Here is an 18,801-nt window from a genome sequence, read left to right on the forward strand (position 1 = left end):
GCTTCAGAAAACAGATGCATTAGTGCTGCCAGCATTGCTTTGAAGGTTGCAGAAGTAGAAGGTAAGCTTGTCAGTGCTCAGACCATACGTCTTGCCTACAGTCAAGCATGGTGGTGGTAGCATTACGGTGTGGGGCTGCATGAGTGCTGCTGGTACTGGGGAGCTGCAGTTCATTGAGGGAACATTGAGGGCTTTTGTAAGTAAAGTAAATCGATGCATTTGTGTAAGAAAAATATCCCTAGTGTAAGCTCCGGTGAGAATATGTTAATCTCGCAAGAACCAAGTTTTGTTTACAGCAAAGGAAAACCAGTCTCCTTTTGGCTTATATCGAAATCCTCCAACATTTTTCTTTACAAATCCACATTTATTACTTTTAATTTGTGACCAGTGTTTTGTTTTGCTCTCTCTACTGTGCTTTCACATTCAGAACAGTTAGCAGAAGCTAGAGATTATGGGTTATTAAGTTTTGAATATGGATATTTATCTTACACAAACGTATCAATTCACTTCAGAATAGGGCTGTGCAATAAATCGCATGCGATTGTCATGCGTATCTCATCAGTAAAGCCGGTTCTGTGATTAATAGTAAATCTCCATCATCTGCGTTCAGATGGCGCGGCATTTAAACCACAGAGCCGTAGATCACTGAAAAGCTATGCAATATTGCGTTCAAAATCGCGGATGAATCGCATTCGATTTTGAACGCGATATTGCGTAGCTTTTCAGTGATCTACGGCTCAGTGTTTTAAATACCGCGCCATCTGAACGCACGTGATGGAGATTTACTACTAATCACAGAACCGGCTTTACTGATGAGATACGCATGACAATCGCATGCGATTTATTGCACATCCCTACTTCAGAAGGCCTTTATCTACCCCCCAGAACAGTTTGGAGCTCTTTTTATGATAGATGGATGCACTTTATTGGACTTCAAAATCTCGACACCCATTCACTGCCATTATAAAGCTAGGAGAGCCAGGACATTTTTTTATCATAACTGTGACTGTATTCGTCTAAAAAAAAAGAAAGTCATATACACCTATGACTGCTTTAGGGTGAGCAAATAATGGGGTAATTTTCATTTTTGGGTGAACTATCCCTTTAATTAAAATAATTGTTCGCTAAAGTTGTTGGAATGCACAATATATTGGTAAAGTATCCGTGAATGGCCGATAACAGAAATGTAATGTTTTATTTTTTATTTATTTAGATACGATAATATAATATAGCATTTTAACATCTGCCATTTATTAATTATTGGACATTTTGAGGTGAATTTTCATGAAATTTCATGTTAAAAGAAACATAAAATTAGCCAGGCGCCAATTCTTTCAGTGCATTTGACTGCATGGTATGTCTGGATATATGTCTTTACAGTGGTGGCCAAAATTATTAGAACACTAGTATTTTCACCAGCTAAAATGGTTTTAAGTCAGTTGTTTCTATTTTTTGCTGTATTGTGTCAGTAGGAAATATCAGTTTACATTTTCAAACATTCATTTTGCCAATAATTGTAATAATCCAGTGAGATTTTTGTTTGCACAAGGAGTCTGACAACAGTCAGTGCTCCACACAGAGATCTGGTCTCATCATCATCATCATGAATGCAAAAATGATGTTTGGAATGTTTGGAAATGTAAACTGATATTTCCTACTAACACACTACAGCAAAAGATAGGAATAGCTGATTTAAAACCATTTTTTAGCTGGTGAAAATACTAGTGTTCTAATAATTTCAGCCACCACTATATAATATTTCATTAAAATTTAATCTGCTTCAAAATGACTTTCTTTTGAATGACTTTACCAGTCTCTCTTATTCTGCAAAATACTATTTTTAACCAGAAATATGTCACATTATCTTAGTAAAATGGGTTGCTCTCACCAGGTTGTGTGTGTGCTCCACGTGGCAGTGTGTGTGAAAGGAAACCGATAGGACCATCAGTCTCCAGCTCTCCATCTATGCCATTGGGGAGGGTGGGGTCTTTAGAATAGCGACACGGACTGGCTGGAGGGCCATTGTCCTCCACATAACCATCCAAAAACACTGAGTCTGACTGGCCTCCAGCTGAACGGTGTGATATACTCCGTACCAGAGGTGGGTATTGTGTACCAGGCCACATGCCATTGGATGTTGCCCTCATAGGAAGAGTTGGGTACTGACTTTGTCCCAGCGTGCTGATGGAAGAGTACAAATCCCTCCCGCTTGGCATACCATCCACCTCTAAGCCCTGGTCTGTACTCTGGAGAAGAAAAAAAATAATAGAACAAGCATTACACTAGTGACCCGAAACAACGTAATTAAACGAGTTCCAGAACAAACATTTACAGATGATGTACTTGTCATCCAAGATGTTAATGTCTTTCTTTCGTCAGTCGTAAAGTAATTGAGTTTTTTGGGGAAAACATTTCAGGATTTCTCTCTATATAATGTACTTCTATGGTGCCCGTGAGTTTGAACTTCCAAAATGAAGCTTCAAAGGGCTCTAAACGATCCTAGCTGAGGATCTACCGAAATGATTGGTTATTTTCTAAAACAATTACAATTTATATCTCATCTTGTCTAGCGCTTCATGAACTCTGTGTATTTCCATTCATGACAGTTAGAAAAGATGAGTTAAAAGGTTTATAAATTGTAAAATTTTCAAACAATAACTGATCGTTTCACTAAATGAGACTTCTTTATCAGCTGTATCGTTTAGAGCCCTTTGAAGCTGCATTTAAAACTGCATTTTGGAAGTTTAATCTCGGGGGCACCATAGAAGTCCATTATATGGAGAGAAATGTTTCCTCAAGAAACATATTTTCTTTACAACTGAGGAAAGAAGGGAGTGAGTACATTATCTGTACATTTTTGTTCTGGAAGTGAACTACCTCAACAACAATATTAAAATGTCCACAAACAGTTTCAACTGCTAATTCCCAATTTCCAGCCCCTGGTCACTAGAGAGAGCAGCGTGAACATTCTTTAAAACTTCTCCTTTTGGGTTCCACGGAAGACAAACTGGTTTGAAACAACCAGAGGGCATAAATAATTATGATCTATTATTTTATATTATTATGCTATTAATTATCTCTGACCCGGTGTGAGTGGTGTCTGCTGGGTCCGTTGGCTCTCATTTCTCCTTGTGTGTTGAAGATGCCGCCGGGCTGGGGCACCAGGTATTCTTCCGCATCCAATAGCTCCTTTACATCCCCTCCCTCTTCTGCCAGCAGCATGCGGTAGAACTCACTATCATCAGGACTCGACAGACTCATCTGATCATCATTCTGAAAAAAACAGGAAAAATGTAAAACACATACAATTGATCAACAACAAACCTCATTACTGCTCAGTTTGCACTATGCATGAAAACATCAGCACTCTAAAACGCTACTTTTAAACCATTTTTGTAAAGTATACATTATATATACATATTTTTTTTCCTTATTTATATAATTTTTTGAAGGAGATCATAGGGCAAGAGATGGAAATAATCATATATAATTGCTTTTTAATTTAGTTGTTAGTTGCAGCCCTTTATTATTCCATATTGTTCATGAGTCAAAATTTTTAAAATGCACGCACCATAATGACGACATAATGTGGGGGATCGCGTGCCATTACAGTGAACTCCTCCACAAGTTCCTTAAATCTTGGTCGACTGTCAGGATCGATCATCCAACCTGGCATATAGAGTCATATGGTCAAAAAAGTTTCCTATATATTCAACACATCTTACCGATTATCATCAGTTTTTGAAAAAGCAAGTCACTGTGCAGAAATTATGAAGAGAAGTAACAGAAAAACTCAATTTTAACAGTACAAGAACATCTGAAACACAAATTTGAATCAAATACACTACCAGATTTTTAAAGTTTTTTAAAGAATTCTCTTCGGCTCACCAAACCTGCATTTATTTGATTCAAAGTACAGCAAAAACAGTACAATTTTGAAATATTTTTACTATTTAAAATAATTGTTTTCTATTTTAATATATTTTAAAATGTAATTTATTCCTGTGATCAAAGCTACATTTTCAGCATTATTACTTCAGTCTGCTGTCAATATGCTGATTTGCTGTTCAATATACATTTATTAGTATCAATATTTAAAACAGTTGAGTACATTTTCAGGATTCTTTGATGAATAGAAAGATCCAAAGATCCGCATTTATCTGAAATAAAAAGCTTTTGTAACATTATACACTTTATATATACCTTTCAAAAACTTGGACTGGATACATTTTTTTTTTCGAAAAGAAATTATAGAAATTGATACTTTTATTTAACAAGGATGCTTTAAATTGATCAAAAGTGATGATAAAGACATTTATAATGTTACAAAAGATTTCTATTTCAGATTTTCTACTCAGCTGTTATTAATAATAATAAAAAATGTTTTTTGAGCAGCAAATCAGAATATTAGAATGATTTCTCAAGGATCATGTGACTGGAGTAATGATGCTAAAAATGATAAAAAACAGGAATAAATTACATTTTGAAATATATTCAAATAGAAACAGTTATTTTGAATTGTTAATTGTTATTTTTTATTTTTTACAGTTTTTGCTGTACTTTGGATCAAATAAATGCAGGCTTGGTGAGCAGAAGAGACTTCTTTAAAAAACATGAAAAATCTTACTGTTCAAAAACTTTTGACTGGCACTGTATACACACAAATGTCTATCCTCATCCTTATTATCATTAGAAATGAACACTAACATTTGACCATGATCATGTATACATCCGCGGTGCAGATCAACGGTTGGGGGAGTCTATCTCCCCTCTCCAGTAGGTCTGGAATATCCCGCGCTGGTATGAGGTCATATGGCTTCATGCCAAAGGTCATCAACTCCCACACAGTCACCCCTGAGAGGGAAAGAGGCAAGCCTCAAAGGTTATTTTAAACCAGAGGGTTATCAATTATAGCAGAGCAACTGTAAACCCATGCGGAGACCTACCGTAGCTCCATACGTCACTTTGGTGAGTAAACTTCCGGTGTAATATAGACTCCAGCGCCATCCACTTGATCGGCACCTATTTAACACATACACATAATTATATACTCAATAAATACAGGGTAGTGGTTTACAAACAGTTTCCAAATTCACTTTAAGCAGTTCGACCAAAGAAACATGTGAACACACCTTTCCTCCATCAGCGTGGTACTCTTTCTCATCTATGTCTAGCAATCTGGCAAGCCCAAAGTCTGTGATCTTCACATGGTTTGGGTTTTTGACCAGAACATTCCTCGCTGCAAGGTCTCTGTGAACCAGCCTGACATCTTCAAGGTAACTCATTCCCTGGGTACACAAAAAACCAGACATGAGAATATGAGCACAAGTGGCTTGGGAATAGCATAGTGGTGAGTTACAGTGGTCATGTTGCTGAGAAGAGTCTGCAAAAAAATGAACGTAACTGCAGTGTTTCCAATTAAACTACTGACTTTCATTATTAAGTAACTAGTCCTGCCAGAGTTTCATATTGAAACCGAAAATATTTTTACACTTCTCAAAATAAGATCTCTAATGTTGTATTTTGTGCTATTGCATCTAAAACAGAAATGGTGATGTGGCCTAGTGTGTGTATTAAATTGCAAAAGTCTGATAATTTGAAACATTTACAAAATTATTCTCGTAGATGTAGATTCTCGTTCACTCCCCGTAGTCTTACAAAATCTTTTGGAAAACACAGAATTTATATTCTGGCACCAACTAGGGATGCAACGATATCATAATCTCACAATACGCTAATATCTCAATATGAAGTCCATAATACGATATTTATCGTAATATTTAAAAAAAATACAAATAAAGACTTGGAAAAAAACTTTTGTGGATTTTAAAGTTTAATTATTCTATCTAATGCACTCTCAAAATCAGGAGCTCCAACTCATGTTCTTAACTAAGAAAACTTAAGTCAGAAAAAATCTTTAAATTAACTTTTACCTGTACTTTAAGGCGAGACACTGCAGGTAAACAGGGTAAAACATTAACTAATAGTTATCACCTTACTCATCCAGTTAATTAATTACATTGATAATTGCAAACATTATTTGTATTACAAGTTTTCTAAAATGTTAGGTTTAAATATGCAAATTAGGCATTATTTAATGAAATATGCGCTAATTTGCATATATTTCTAGTACAAAAATCTAAACACTGGATGAAGTCAGTTTCAAAATTCTTGTTTAATTTTTTTGACATATTAGAGTCAAATGTTTTTACAGAGGGGATTTTGGGTATCTCATTTTGTCACAGAACAGACAGAAAACAATGTATTTTTTTACCATTTTTGGGGGAATAAAATGTATATAATCATGCAAATTATATATGAACAAATCCCTCTGTAAAAACCTTCAGAATATAGACAGGAATAAAAATGTAAAGTTTGGTGTGTGTAAGTGCTACTAAAGTGGAGATTTATGGCTCAGTCAGTGTAGGAGAAAAAAATAGTTTTGAGAAAACAGCCTTTAAAAATATGGATTGTAATTGAAATCTATTGACACAAATAGATAAAGTGCTTTAAAAGAAACATTTAACAGTGTCTTTTGGGTGTTTTCTTTCCACTAGTCTGAAAAAACACTTGACAGGAGCATGAAAAAATAGTGTTTTTGCATGCAGTGTCTCCCTTTAAAGGAGACTCAACCCTCTTTGTATTTGTATTATACTGTCTCAGTCTAAATTACATTCACACTGGTGTTTTAGGAAGCAAATATTCATTATCAAATTAGAATATAACAATAGAAATAACAACTATTTTAAATTATTGTTATTCCTATGACAGAAATTGCCATATATTACAAAACAACTGCACTGTAAAAAAAAAAATGGAAATGAATATTTTATAGGTATACTACTTTTGCTTTACACTACAGTAAGGAAATTACAATACTTCTTTTTAATTTCTAAACTTGAAAAAGATATTTTGAATTTGGAGCGCTAGCAGTCAGCAATTCATACTGCACTTTTAAGCTTTTATTTAGATGAAAACGACAGTAGAGCTTTTATTTTGATGGAAAACTCCAGCTTCAGTGAAAAACAGGCTTGCAAAAACACGTCTCATCACAAATCTAGTAAAACCCACATGGAAAGAACCTATATGAGGATATATGCGCATATATGAAACCTATATGCAGTATATATGCACATATATGATAATATATATGCGTATATATGCCACATATAGGCAAAATTGAGGTGCATATATGTGCATATACAGGCCATATAGGTCTCCTGTATTGCTTCTTTATATCCACATATAAGCCCTATATGTACATACAAGCCCACATGGAAAGAACCTATATGAGGATATATGTGCATATATGTACGCATATATGTACACATATATAAAATTGGCCGTTTTCCTATATTATATGTACATATATGCACATATATGTGCATATATGTACATATAATATAGGAAAACGGCCAATTTTATATATGTCACATATATTAAAAACCTATATCAAAACCTATATTAAAACATATATGTTTATATAGGTTCTTTCCGTGTGGGAATGCTGTAATCATCTGCTGCAAAAATAAAGCATAACTGGCAAAGCACAAACAATAAACAAGTTTCACTGTGAACTGAGGTGCGGAAAACACCGGATCACGAGCTAATCGCCTAAACGAAGTGCGCACTTCGCTTTGAAACGTGCAGCAAAAACAGACTTGATAAAAGGATTAAGCCATATTGTGCATTTGGTTTTAGTTTGTTTGACAGATACTGTGCCAAAGCATAATGGCCCAAAACACAACTTTAAAAACCTTTTATGTTAGAATAAGGAGTTTAAATATATTTTAAAAACTACACTTATCGTTTCATATCATCATGTGACCACGATATCACAATACTGCTAATACCGTTACATCCCTAGAAACAACATACCACAAGTCTGCTGCCATCAGCACAGGAGACATTCTGTAGATGTCTTACCTTAGCAATCTGTACACACCAGTTGAGAAGGTACTGAGAGCCTATGCGGTCCTTGTTTTCTTTGACGTAGTCCAACAAGCACCCGTACGGCATGAGCTGAGTAACCAGCTGAACTGTTGACGTCAGACAGATACCCAGCAAACGGCAAACATATGGGCTCGCAACACCCGCCATCACATATGCCTCCTGTGGATAGATGCACATATACAGAAAAAGTCACACATATCCACATATGAAATGAACCATTATTATAAGGAAGAAGAGTCTTCTTAAAGAGGTAGTTCACCCAAAAATGAAAATTCTGTCATTAATTACTCACCTTCATGTCGTTCCAAACTCATAATACCTTTGTTCATCTTCGGAACACAAATTAAGATATTTTTGATGAAACCCGAGAGTTTTCTGACCCTGCATATTCAGCAATGCAACTAACATGTTCATAGCCCAGAAAGGTATTAAGAATAAAATAGTCCATGTGACATGAGTGGTTCAACCATAATATTATGAAGCTATATGAATTTTTTTGGTGCACAAAGAAAATAAAAATAAGGACTTTATTCAACGGATTCTTCTCTTCCAGAAGACCCAGATAAGAAGAAAGCTTCATAACATTACAGTTGAACCACTGATATTTTAACAATGTCCTCACAACGTTTCTGGGCCTTGAACATGGTAGGTCCGTTGCTTTCTATGGATGGTCAGAAAGCTTTTTGATTTCATCAAAAATATTTTAACTTGTGTTCGGAAGATGAACTGTCTTACAGGTTTGGTGAGTAACTAATGACAGAATTTTCATTTTTGGGTGAACTATCCCTTTAATCTTTATAACACAGATGAAAATAATATTACAATGTAAGGAATATGACAATGTAAGGAACACACTCACATCCAAGATTTCTTTGTTGGCTTTGGGAGAGGTGTTCTCACGCAAAACTTTGATGGCCACTGGGATCTTGACGTTCTCCCCATCAGGAGCCCAGATACCCTGGTGAGATGAGAGAAACTCTGCATGAATAGGGTTAAACTACATAAAGAATGTAAAGGTGATGAGAAGCTAATAATTAATTATATCAAATGTAAAATGAAAATAAATAAATTCAGACATAGCTTAGTGCAACTATTATCAATTCGAAAGCAACAATTTAATTAAATAATGTACAGTCTGATGCACAGCATGTTTCAGAGTGAAGCAGGGTAACTTTCATTTGTACACAAGAAGCTTACAATCCAGTGTTTTTAGCACGAATTTGCAGTGTTTTTTCACAAATTAGAATCCTTACTAAAATCAATTAAAACTTTTATCTGGCTACTTGCATGCAGTGTTGGGGAAAGTTACTTTTAAAAGTACTGCATTACAATCTTGCGTTACTCCATAAAGTAACACTGTTACTTGTTACTTTTTATGAAATGTTTTGCGTTACGTTGCTTATTGTCATCGGAGCTAGGGTTTGCTTACTTATTTTTAATTTATTTTTAATTAAAAAAAAAAACTAAAGTTATATTTTTGGCAGCTTTAAAGGTCCTTTCACACCAAAAGTGAAATGAATAAGCCTAAAGCTGAAGGAAGTGCCTCTGCCTCTGCACTTACTCCCGATTTCAACAATCTCAACATGAGGAGAGGAGAGGTGTCAGGAAATAAATGAGAAAACAAAGTAACTGATGGTACTTGTTTGAAAAATTAATTTAAATTTGAAAGTAATGCGTTACTTTTCTAGTTATTTGAAAAAGTATCTGATTTATCTGTATCTGAAAGTATCTGATTACATAACTTGCATTACTTTTAATGCATTACTCCCAACACTTCTTGCATGTCATGTGACCATTAACCAACATCAGAGAACCATGAACATGCAAATGTGTGTTAAATTATTGAAATATTAACTTAAAGTATCAGGGGGTACATCTAAGAGGTTCAGCTGACGAAAACATTTGGGAACCACAGGTTAAATGTTTAAACCTCTGTTTAATTCCTCTGTGCACTGCTCATATAAAGGCCTTTTTTACATCGATGGACATTGAAAAACATTCTACTTTGCCAGTGCACTGTTTCAGAGAGAAAAAACTTATGTAATATAATAAAAATATATTTTCCTCATCTGCTGACTTTGTATAGGCATTAATGAAGGGTTGAAGACTATGGGCCAGGTTTACTAAATAGCACAAATTAGCGTTGGAGCACAATTCCATAAAAGCACAGATGGGAGGGGAAAATGTGCACATTAAAAGAACCCAAATGCAGACAGATCATTTCCATAATGACCAGCGCAATCTACAAGAGCACAGCAAATTAACGCCTGCTTTAAGACATACTTTTTTGGGGCGTTAAATAATGGCGTAAATTCCAGTAATTTGACGAGCACAAACGTTAGTAAATCACGGTGCGTGATTCATTTTAGGGAAGGTAAAGGCAAACTCCTACAAATGCATATTCAATATGGTCAGGTGCAATAATAACTGTGTCCGCGCCTTTTCAGAGCTAATTCTTCACTGCGTGTCTTTAGTAAATCCTGACAGTACTATTTTAATGCCAAAAGGCGGTTTGCGTTGGTCTAAGCTCTTAGTAAACCTGGCCCTAAGAGTTTTTGTGGCCAGTCAGCACTGTCATGTAGTCATTTGCCAGCAGCTCCATAGGTATTAGTTAAATTGCATTCTTTGCTCAGATGACTGGATAAAAAATGTGTTTATGAGCAAAGTGCCAGCTGAACAACTAATTTTGAGATGTTGAGGAATGTTAACAGATAGCTGACCTTATAGACTGTGCCGAAGGCTCCAGAACCCAGCACTCTGAGTTTCTTTAGCTCTGTCTCCTTGAGAATACGCATCTGAGCCTGGTTTGGCATCGCTCCACTTGGGGTCAGGGGTTCCACCAGCTTCAGGAAAAAATAATTAATGCCTTAAGACTACGGTACTAAACATGTGAAGCAGTCAAATCAAACAGACAGCGTAAACAGAAGAAATAATCATCCAAATATTCACTACATTTAATAGGGCCAGAGCATTCCACATTTTACTCTTACTGTTATTTATTAAAACTCCACAACCTAGTCAGCTGCCTGCAGGCTTTTATCGAATCATTGAAATTTGAAAAAAAAAAGGTAAGCAGCATACTTATGCTGCTTTCGAAGATGCCTTAATTGGCCATATTCCATAATGCATTGTGACAAGCTCAGTGAAAATAGCCACCAAATATGCCAGATGAAAACAGAAAAATGCTAATGTTTTACTTTACTTTACGTAAATATTTAGTAAAATGTAAATGACATATAATTTTAAAAGTTGCAACATGCTGACGTCAAACTCAAAATCAGCTGTTTCTAAACACAGAATAGGCCCTTTGCTGTATAAATGTTGGCAGACAAATCCTAATGCATTCATCTAGTTGATTAAAGAAAGTTTAAAATAATAATTTTTGCCGCTTATTTTCAATAAATGCTCTTTTGTACTGAGTTTGAGTTATGAAAGTTACAGTATGTAACAATATGTATGTTTTTTGTTTTAAAATAAGCACTGAAAAGCAATCTACATGCAAATGAAACACACTGCAGAGATCTGACCTCATGCTCCTGTTGAATTCTCCTCCTGGTTTCTTTCCTTTTGTGGTGTTTCTGTCGTCGCAGGTAAAACACCAGCAGCGCCACCAAAATGATGAAAAGAAACACTCCACCAACTGTGACTGCGACTGTTGTCCCAGGCCTGCAGGGATTTTGCAACAGATTTAATATTTAAGCAAGACTGCACAATCATTAGAAAAACAGTCCACCTCTGTCAAAAAGTCACATTCTGAGTCTTTTAAGACTTTTTTTTTGAGATTAGAGGTTTGTTCAAACTGTAAGCAGAATTAAAAGTGGTGTAGGTACTACTAATGCATGTAAGTATTATACATAAACACTCATTTGATAAAGTCTTACCCAGTTTTCTTTTGGATGGGGCACCCTTTATCATCCAGTGGACACCTGATGGTAAACACCAAACAGAAAATGAATTCCAAATTTTAAATTGTTGAGCATGAGCTGAAATAAAAAAGTGGGATCACAGTCCATGGGCTCAGTGAGGTACTTACGAGACGGTGCAGTTTGTCTCACAGGGCAGACAGTGTCCCGTAGCATTGAAGTACTTCCACACAGTATGCTGGTCCTCTTTCACCCCACTGGGACAGCGTTCAACACACACATCTCCATCTTGAAAGTGCATACACTCCTTACAGTGATCTGGACCCTGCACAAGAAACCCAATGTAAACCTTAATGTAAAAGTTTTGAGATTTTTAAACTTTTTTTTTTGGTGATATATATGACCCTAAAGCACAAATCCAGTCATAACTTGAGATTTATACATCATCTGAAAGGTAAATAAATAAGCTTTCTACTGATGTATGGTTTGTTAAGATAGGACAATATTTGCAGATTTGAAAATCTGGAATTTTAAGAGAGCAAAAAAATCTAAATATTGAGAAAATCGCCTTTAAATTTGCCCAAATGAAGTTCTCAGCAATGCATTTTACTAATCAAAAATTACATTTTGATATATTTACTGTAGGAAATTTACAAAATATCTTCATGGGACATGATCTTTACTTAATATCCTGGCATAAAAAAAGCATGGCATAACAGAAAAATTGATCATTTTGACCCATACAATGTATTGTTGGCTATTGCTACAAATATACCCATGCTACTTACGACTAGTTTTCTGGTCCAGGGTCACATATTATTTAAAATATTTATGTTTGTGTGCATGTTTATCTGGTATTCCCTACATTATGGGGTCCAAATATGGTATAGTAATACCAGTATTGTGTTTGTGTAAATATTTATTAAATATTATGTATATTATATATTTGTTTTAGCATTAACATCTTACTGGGCCTGTACAGGAGGCAGAGTCGTTGACTGGTTTGCACTCTGAATGGCAAGGGACACAGTTTAATCCATCCACAAACTCCCGCACTGACCTGTGGGAAACGCATTAGATGTACAGATAAACAGTAAGAGATTAAAAACCATAACAGCATATGAATCTATATTCTATTGTATGACATAATCAGTTATTGATATATACAAAGTCTGAAACTGAAACAATGGAAATGCCCTGTTTATAAAATTCAGCATTCTAATGATCCATATGAACCCCTTGTGTATTTTAGTAAGTAAACATAAAGCACGAAAAACAAGAAAAAGAGAAAATCTGCTTATTCATACAGTACTCACCCCTGCAGGACATTACATTGTTCCACACACTCCGTCCCACGTTTGTAATTCACACATGACACACACTGACTGGGTCCCGGCCCCCAGCAGCCTGCATCCGCACACAGGGGGTCACATACTCTCCCCTCTGAAACTACACAGAGAGAGAAGAATTTCCTGTGTTTGATTCTATAGTAAAGCATGTAATGGGATATTACTCATTCTAGGAAATAAAAAAGTAGGAACAAATACATTTTTAACCTAAGCTGAAAAATAAATTCAGACAATGCATAAATACAGACAAATCTGATTGATTTTGTTTTTGAGAGCGGTTGTAAACGAAATAAATAATGTATGAAATTAAGTGTCAAACAATCAAGATAGCACTTTTTTGAGTATCATTTGATAAATCGAAGAAAACACCATTTTCTTTAAAAGCCTAAACTAACCATTTGGTTTAGTTGCTAATATTTATATGGCCAAAACAATATTAAATTAATTGTAATGTAAACCAATGAGATCTTTATAACGTTTTATATCTTTAAAATCTTTAATATCTTTTAAAATCTTTATAACTCTATATTTCCCAATAATATATCTTAGTAAGATTATATTTACATGCTTAGATTTATAAAAAATGCTACATATTCATTACAATAATAACTGAATAAACATTCCTGGTGAACAAGCCTGATGTCTCATATTTGATAAAAACATTTTAATCTAAAAACTATGTATAGACATCAAGCAAACCTTAAATGGCTTTAGTCCAGTAAGTGTTTAAATATTCCTAAGAATATAAAAGCTATTCTTACGTATCTTAAAAAAAAATCAGTAAAGATTTCACAGCAAAATGAAATACTGGAAAAAATACAACATGAAGGTGGCAATTTCAGTATTGTACTAAAAGGTGACAGAAGGCGTTAAATGGATAGTTCACCCAAAAAAATGAAAATTGGATGTTTATCTGCTTTCTCCCAGGGTAGCCCTGGATGCATCCGGCTGTTGTGAACGCGCTCAGGACAGATGGACATTGCGGTGGATCAGAGGTAAAAAATGATAGAAATACTGTTCAGTTTCTTGCACAGACAGATTGTTTCGTGTGTTAAGACTTCAATGTATCGTCACGAGCCGCAGGGTTTAATTTGGTTTTGTCTGTGTATGTTTTTTTGACTCTCAAAGCCGTGGGTCCAATTGACTGCTATTATATGACAGACAGACTGCAACGGTTTGAGTTAAAAATCTTTGTTTGTGTTCTACTGAAGAAACAAAGTCACTTACATCTTGGATGCCATGGGGGAAAGCAGATTTTCATTTTTGGGTGAACCATCCCTTTAAGAAGACTGTGTACAACAGGTCTGAATTATCTATCAGTGATAATAGATCATTCAGAGGCCTTAGAAAAGTACATGATACAGTAGGCTTTATAGGGTTTAAATGCTACTGTTTAATGGACATTTGTGTACATAATACTTTAATTATGTTGCTATGAATACAGTCAATCTGCTATGTGGCATGCTTAACAACGCACTGTATTCTTGACTGTATTTAAAATATAGCACGGCTTGTTGTACAGTACGATTGCTTTAATCGGACAAACATAAGAATGAGCTTTTACCACATGTTTGCTGGTCTTGGTTGTTACTGCTGATAAGGTTAGGTCCCTGTGTAGGGTGGAGCAGCGAGTTCCAGGGCAGAGAGGAGGTGTAGCACAGTCTGGAGTTGTTATGAATCAGTACTATGCCTCCACTGACACTGCGCAAGGAACGCAACCCGAGAGACTCGATTTTCAAAGACTGAACTCCCAAAGAGAAAACACCCCTGCAGAGAGAGAAAGATGATTAAATATACGTTTATGCAGAAAAACAGACCAGTTTGCTTGTTCAAATGTTCTTGCTATGATGCTGAATTGTTCTTGGTGGGTTTCAAGTGGAAAAGCTACTAATCTATCATAGCCCCATTTGTGCGTGTAAATCTTTATTTTGACTTCTAAAGTGTGAAAAATAACCTATAGTTTTATAAAAGAGCTAATTGCATTCTTTTCTCACATTTTGCTAGTTAGATTTGACTTGAAGCACAGAAAGGAAAGAAAACTGGTCTTGCAGCAGGTGAACAGGATAATCATTAACCTTTACAACTAACAGGAAACTGCAGGTTTGATAAGTGTAACTAGACATCAGACAAACAAGAAAAGTGGGTAAATAGTCTAGCAAATCACATGTGTTTAAAGAGAATTAGGAAATAGGAAATGGGACAAAAACAAGAGTTACATTTAAAGTAAGAACAAAAAAGAAACAGACAATACTTACTTGTAAAGCATTCTTCCTCTGATCACCTTCAAGTTCTCAAAAACACTCAGATCAGGCAAATAATCTGGCCATGCATCTATGTACAGATATCCTAAAATACAAATATAATGTTATTGCAAATGCAATTTCATTTAATGATTGACTGGTAGAGCTAGTGGTGTTGTGTAGATTTTAGTTATCAAAACACAGCTGAGGTCAAACGTTTACATACACCTTGCAAAATCTGCAAAATGTTAATTATTTTACCAAAATAAGAGGGATCATGCAAAATGCATGTTATTTTTTATTTAGCTTTGACCTGAGTATGATATTTCAGATAAAAGACATTTACATATAGTCCACAAGAAAACATTATAGTTGAATTTATAAAAAAAAAATGACCCTGTTCAAAAGTTTACATGCGCTTGATACTTAATACTGTGTTGTTGCCCGAATGATCCACAGCTTTTTTTTTTTTTTGTTTAGTGACAGCTGTCATGAGTCCCTTCTTTCACTCAAATTCTTTGGTTTTTCAGCATTTTTGTGTATGTGAACTCTTTCCATCAATTTTGAGATCCATCTTTTCACACTGAGGACAACTGAGGGACTCATATGCAACTATTACAGAAGGTTCAAACACTTACTGATGCTTCAGAAGGAAACACAATGCATTAAGAATTAAATTTAAAGATCAGGGTAAATTTTACAAAATCTTATGTAAGATACTTATGTAGCTTCAAAAGGACAATACTAAACGAAATAAATATGATATTTGTGTGATATCTGAGTGAGTCAATTCAAACTGTGTTCTTCACCTGTGATTTCTTCTATTGTCTTTAACTTCTCCAGGTCACTCAGCTGTAGTCCAGATGAATTGGTAGCTGCATTTCTGTATGAACAACAGATTTTAGTACAATAAGTGTAACAATAGATACAACAATACCACAGTCATGTATGGAAAAATTGAAAATAAAAGAAAGAAATAGTCAGCTACTTATTTACTCTTATGTCATTGCAAACCCATATGACTTTATTTGTTTAGTGAAACACAACAGGGGAACTTGTAAAAAACGCTAACGCTGCTCTTGTCCATATAATGAAAGCTTAACAGGGGCTGTCATCTCTAAAAAGTATTATAAAAACATATACATATTCAAAATTGGCATGTCAAGACACTTCATACCAAGTTCAGCATCAAACAAGGTTTCCATTAAAATTTCAGAATGAAACATTTGCAAATAAAACACTGTTTCCATTACATGTATTTAAGAGAACAACGTATTCACTTACTAGGAAACTGGCACAATGCATAAGTAATAAAATAATAAAAAAGTTCTTCCAAAGTTCTGGGAAAGCCAGTGATGCTTAATAGCAGAGCAGATGAATTGTAATAATAAATGCTCTTATGAAAGACAGTTCTGGGATGTAATTATATAATTTTGATGACTTAAGCTCAGGCATTTCAGAATGACAACAATATTTTAGATGGAGTGAGACTGATCTGCTGGTTAGTCCAGTTATTCAATCACATGATCTCTTGAAGCAAAGTCATGTGAGTTTTTTGTTGGAATTTAGTCTGTAAATGCTTCCATCGTAGTTTACGCACATTTCCTTATTGAATTTTTTTTTTTTATATTTTGCATAAAAATATGTGGATGCAAACAGCAAATGACAGTTTGAGAGCTACAGCAGAGGGAAAAAATATCTCTATTGTATGAATATAGTGTATGTATCATATGGATCACTTTCATACTATTTTGTAGCAAAATTTTCTTAAAATCTTCCAATTGAGTTCCACAGAAGCAAGAACATTTTTAGGTGAACAAGTGTCCCTGCTTACGCTTTGAAGGAGTCTGAAAGAAATGCCAAACTGCCGTAGATTTTCTCACAGCCGAGGAACATGCCAATGTTGGTGGCATCCACCACTGACACCCCTTGAAGGTTTCCCATTCCTAGTCCATAACACACTAACAGACAACACATGTAAATTAGTAGTATAAGACAAGAATAGGAGAAATGATGCTGACATATGTGACCCTGGACCACAAAACTTGTCATAAGGGTCACTTTTGAGATTTGCATTTCCATAAGCTTTCCATTGATGTATGATTTGTTAGGGTACTACAATATTTGACTGAGATACAACTATTTGAAAATCTGGAATCTGAGGCTGCAAAAAAATCGAAATATTGAGAAAATCACCTTTAAAGCTGTCCAAATGAACTTCTTAGCAATGCATATTACTACTCCAAAATTTTTACCCATGCAATGTATTTTTGGCTATTGCTACAAATATACCCGTGCTACATAAGACTGGTTTTGTGGTCCAGGGTCACATATATAGTATATGTGAAAATATACACAACAGTTATAAAGTGCCTTTTCAACACATTTTGGATCTCTTAACACTTAAAGAGAAGCTCACTTCCAGAATGAAAATTTCCTGATAATTTACTCACCCTTATGCCACCCAAGATGTCTTTCTTTCTTCAGTCAGAAAGAAATTAAGTTCTTTGAGGAAAACATTCCAGAAATAAAAATTTTCTCCATATAATAGACTTCAATGGTGGCCAGCGGACTGAATTTCCAAACTGCAGTTTCAATGCAGCATCAAAGGGGCTCTACACGATCCCAGCAGATCCCAAAAGGTAGGGTAGGGTGAAAAACTAATTTTCTGCTCCAACTTCAAAATCTGCGACAATGTTGTTTTACCATTTTTTTGGTAAAGGGTGTTTGACTTTCTTTGCACATTCACTTTGTAAACACTAGGTTGGTGCTTAGAGCTACCTCAAGTCGAGATAGTGAAAGACAGGCATTTGTGGTTAAAAAGTATATACATTTGTATTTTTCTTAGAAATGACAGATCGTTTCATTAGATAAGACCCTTATTCATTGGTTGAGATTGTGTAGAGCCTTACAAAGCTGCACTGAAACTGAAATTTGGACCTTCAATTCCACTATATTCCACTATATGGAGAAAAATCCTGTAAAGTTTTCCTCAAAAACCTTTCTTTTCGACTGAAGAAAGAAACACATGAGCATCTGAGATGACATCAGGGTGAGTAAATTATAAGGAAATTTTCATTCTGGAAGTAAACTTCTCCTTTAAAATTGCAACTCGAACCATTAGCTACATGTAGAAGCATATGTAGATTTCAGCAAAAAAACATGCACATATATACAAACTAACCTTTTGGACACTCTCCTTCACACTTTTCACATTTCTGTGTTTCTTGGCCATCTGGCTCAACAGTGATGACTTCCTTGTTAGCTTTGGGACAGACCATTGTACATGCCACTTCCATTGCCAAATAGTTATCTAAAGATGGAGAAAGAACAGCATATATCATATACACACACAGAAAGGAAAACCGCGGCCTGTGGACATACAGCATGCTATCA

At 35.1% G+C, this 18,801-nt stretch overlaps 1 protein-coding gene across 1 annotated transcript in view; it reads right to left on the reverse strand.

Moving 5' to 3' along the window:
- erbb2 (erb-b2 receptor tyrosine kinase 2) overlaps positions 1–18,801 on the reverse strand; it is a 43,122-nt gene that overhangs the window by 5,367 nt on the left and 18,954 nt on the right. Inside the window, exons 8-26 of the mRNA XM_073828841.1 lie at positions 18,590–18,718; positions 17,240–17,366; positions 16,215–16,288; positions 15,421–15,511; positions 14,730–14,932; positions 13,133–13,265; positions 12,786–12,876; positions 11,987–12,141; positions 11,835–11,879; positions 11,481–11,619; positions 10,674–10,796; positions 8,813–8,911; positions 7,927–8,112; positions 5,133–5,288; positions 4,947–5,022; positions 4,708–4,854; positions 3,572–3,669; positions 3,085–3,273; positions 1,889–2,246 (exon numbers count right to left, since the gene is read on the reverse strand). Of these exons, the coding sequence (XP_073684942.1) occupies positions 1,889–2,246; positions 3,085–3,273; positions 3,572–3,669; positions 4,708–4,854; positions 4,947–5,022; positions 5,133–5,288; positions 7,927–8,112; positions 8,813–8,911; positions 10,674–10,796; positions 11,481–11,619; positions 11,835–11,879; positions 11,987–12,141; positions 12,786–12,876; positions 13,133–13,265; positions 14,730–14,932; positions 15,421–15,511; positions 16,215–16,288; positions 17,240–17,366; positions 18,590–18,718 (2,619 nt within the window). The remainder of the gene's footprint in view (positions 1–1,888; positions 2,247–3,084; positions 3,274–3,571; positions 3,670–4,707; positions 4,855–4,946; positions 5,023–5,132; positions 5,289–7,926; positions 8,113–8,812; positions 8,912–10,673; positions 10,797–11,480; positions 11,620–11,834; positions 11,880–11,986; positions 12,142–12,785; positions 12,877–13,132; positions 13,266–14,729; positions 14,933–15,420; positions 15,512–16,214; positions 16,289–17,239; positions 17,367–18,589; positions 18,719–18,801) is intronic.

The sequence above is a fragment of the Garra rufa genome, chromosome 22 (genome assembly GCF_049309525.1).
Source record: "Garra rufa chromosome 22, GarRuf1.0, whole genome shotgun sequence".
Classification (NCBI taxonomy): Eukaryota; Metazoa; Chordata; class Actinopteri; order Cypriniformes; family Cyprinidae; genus Garra; species Garra rufa.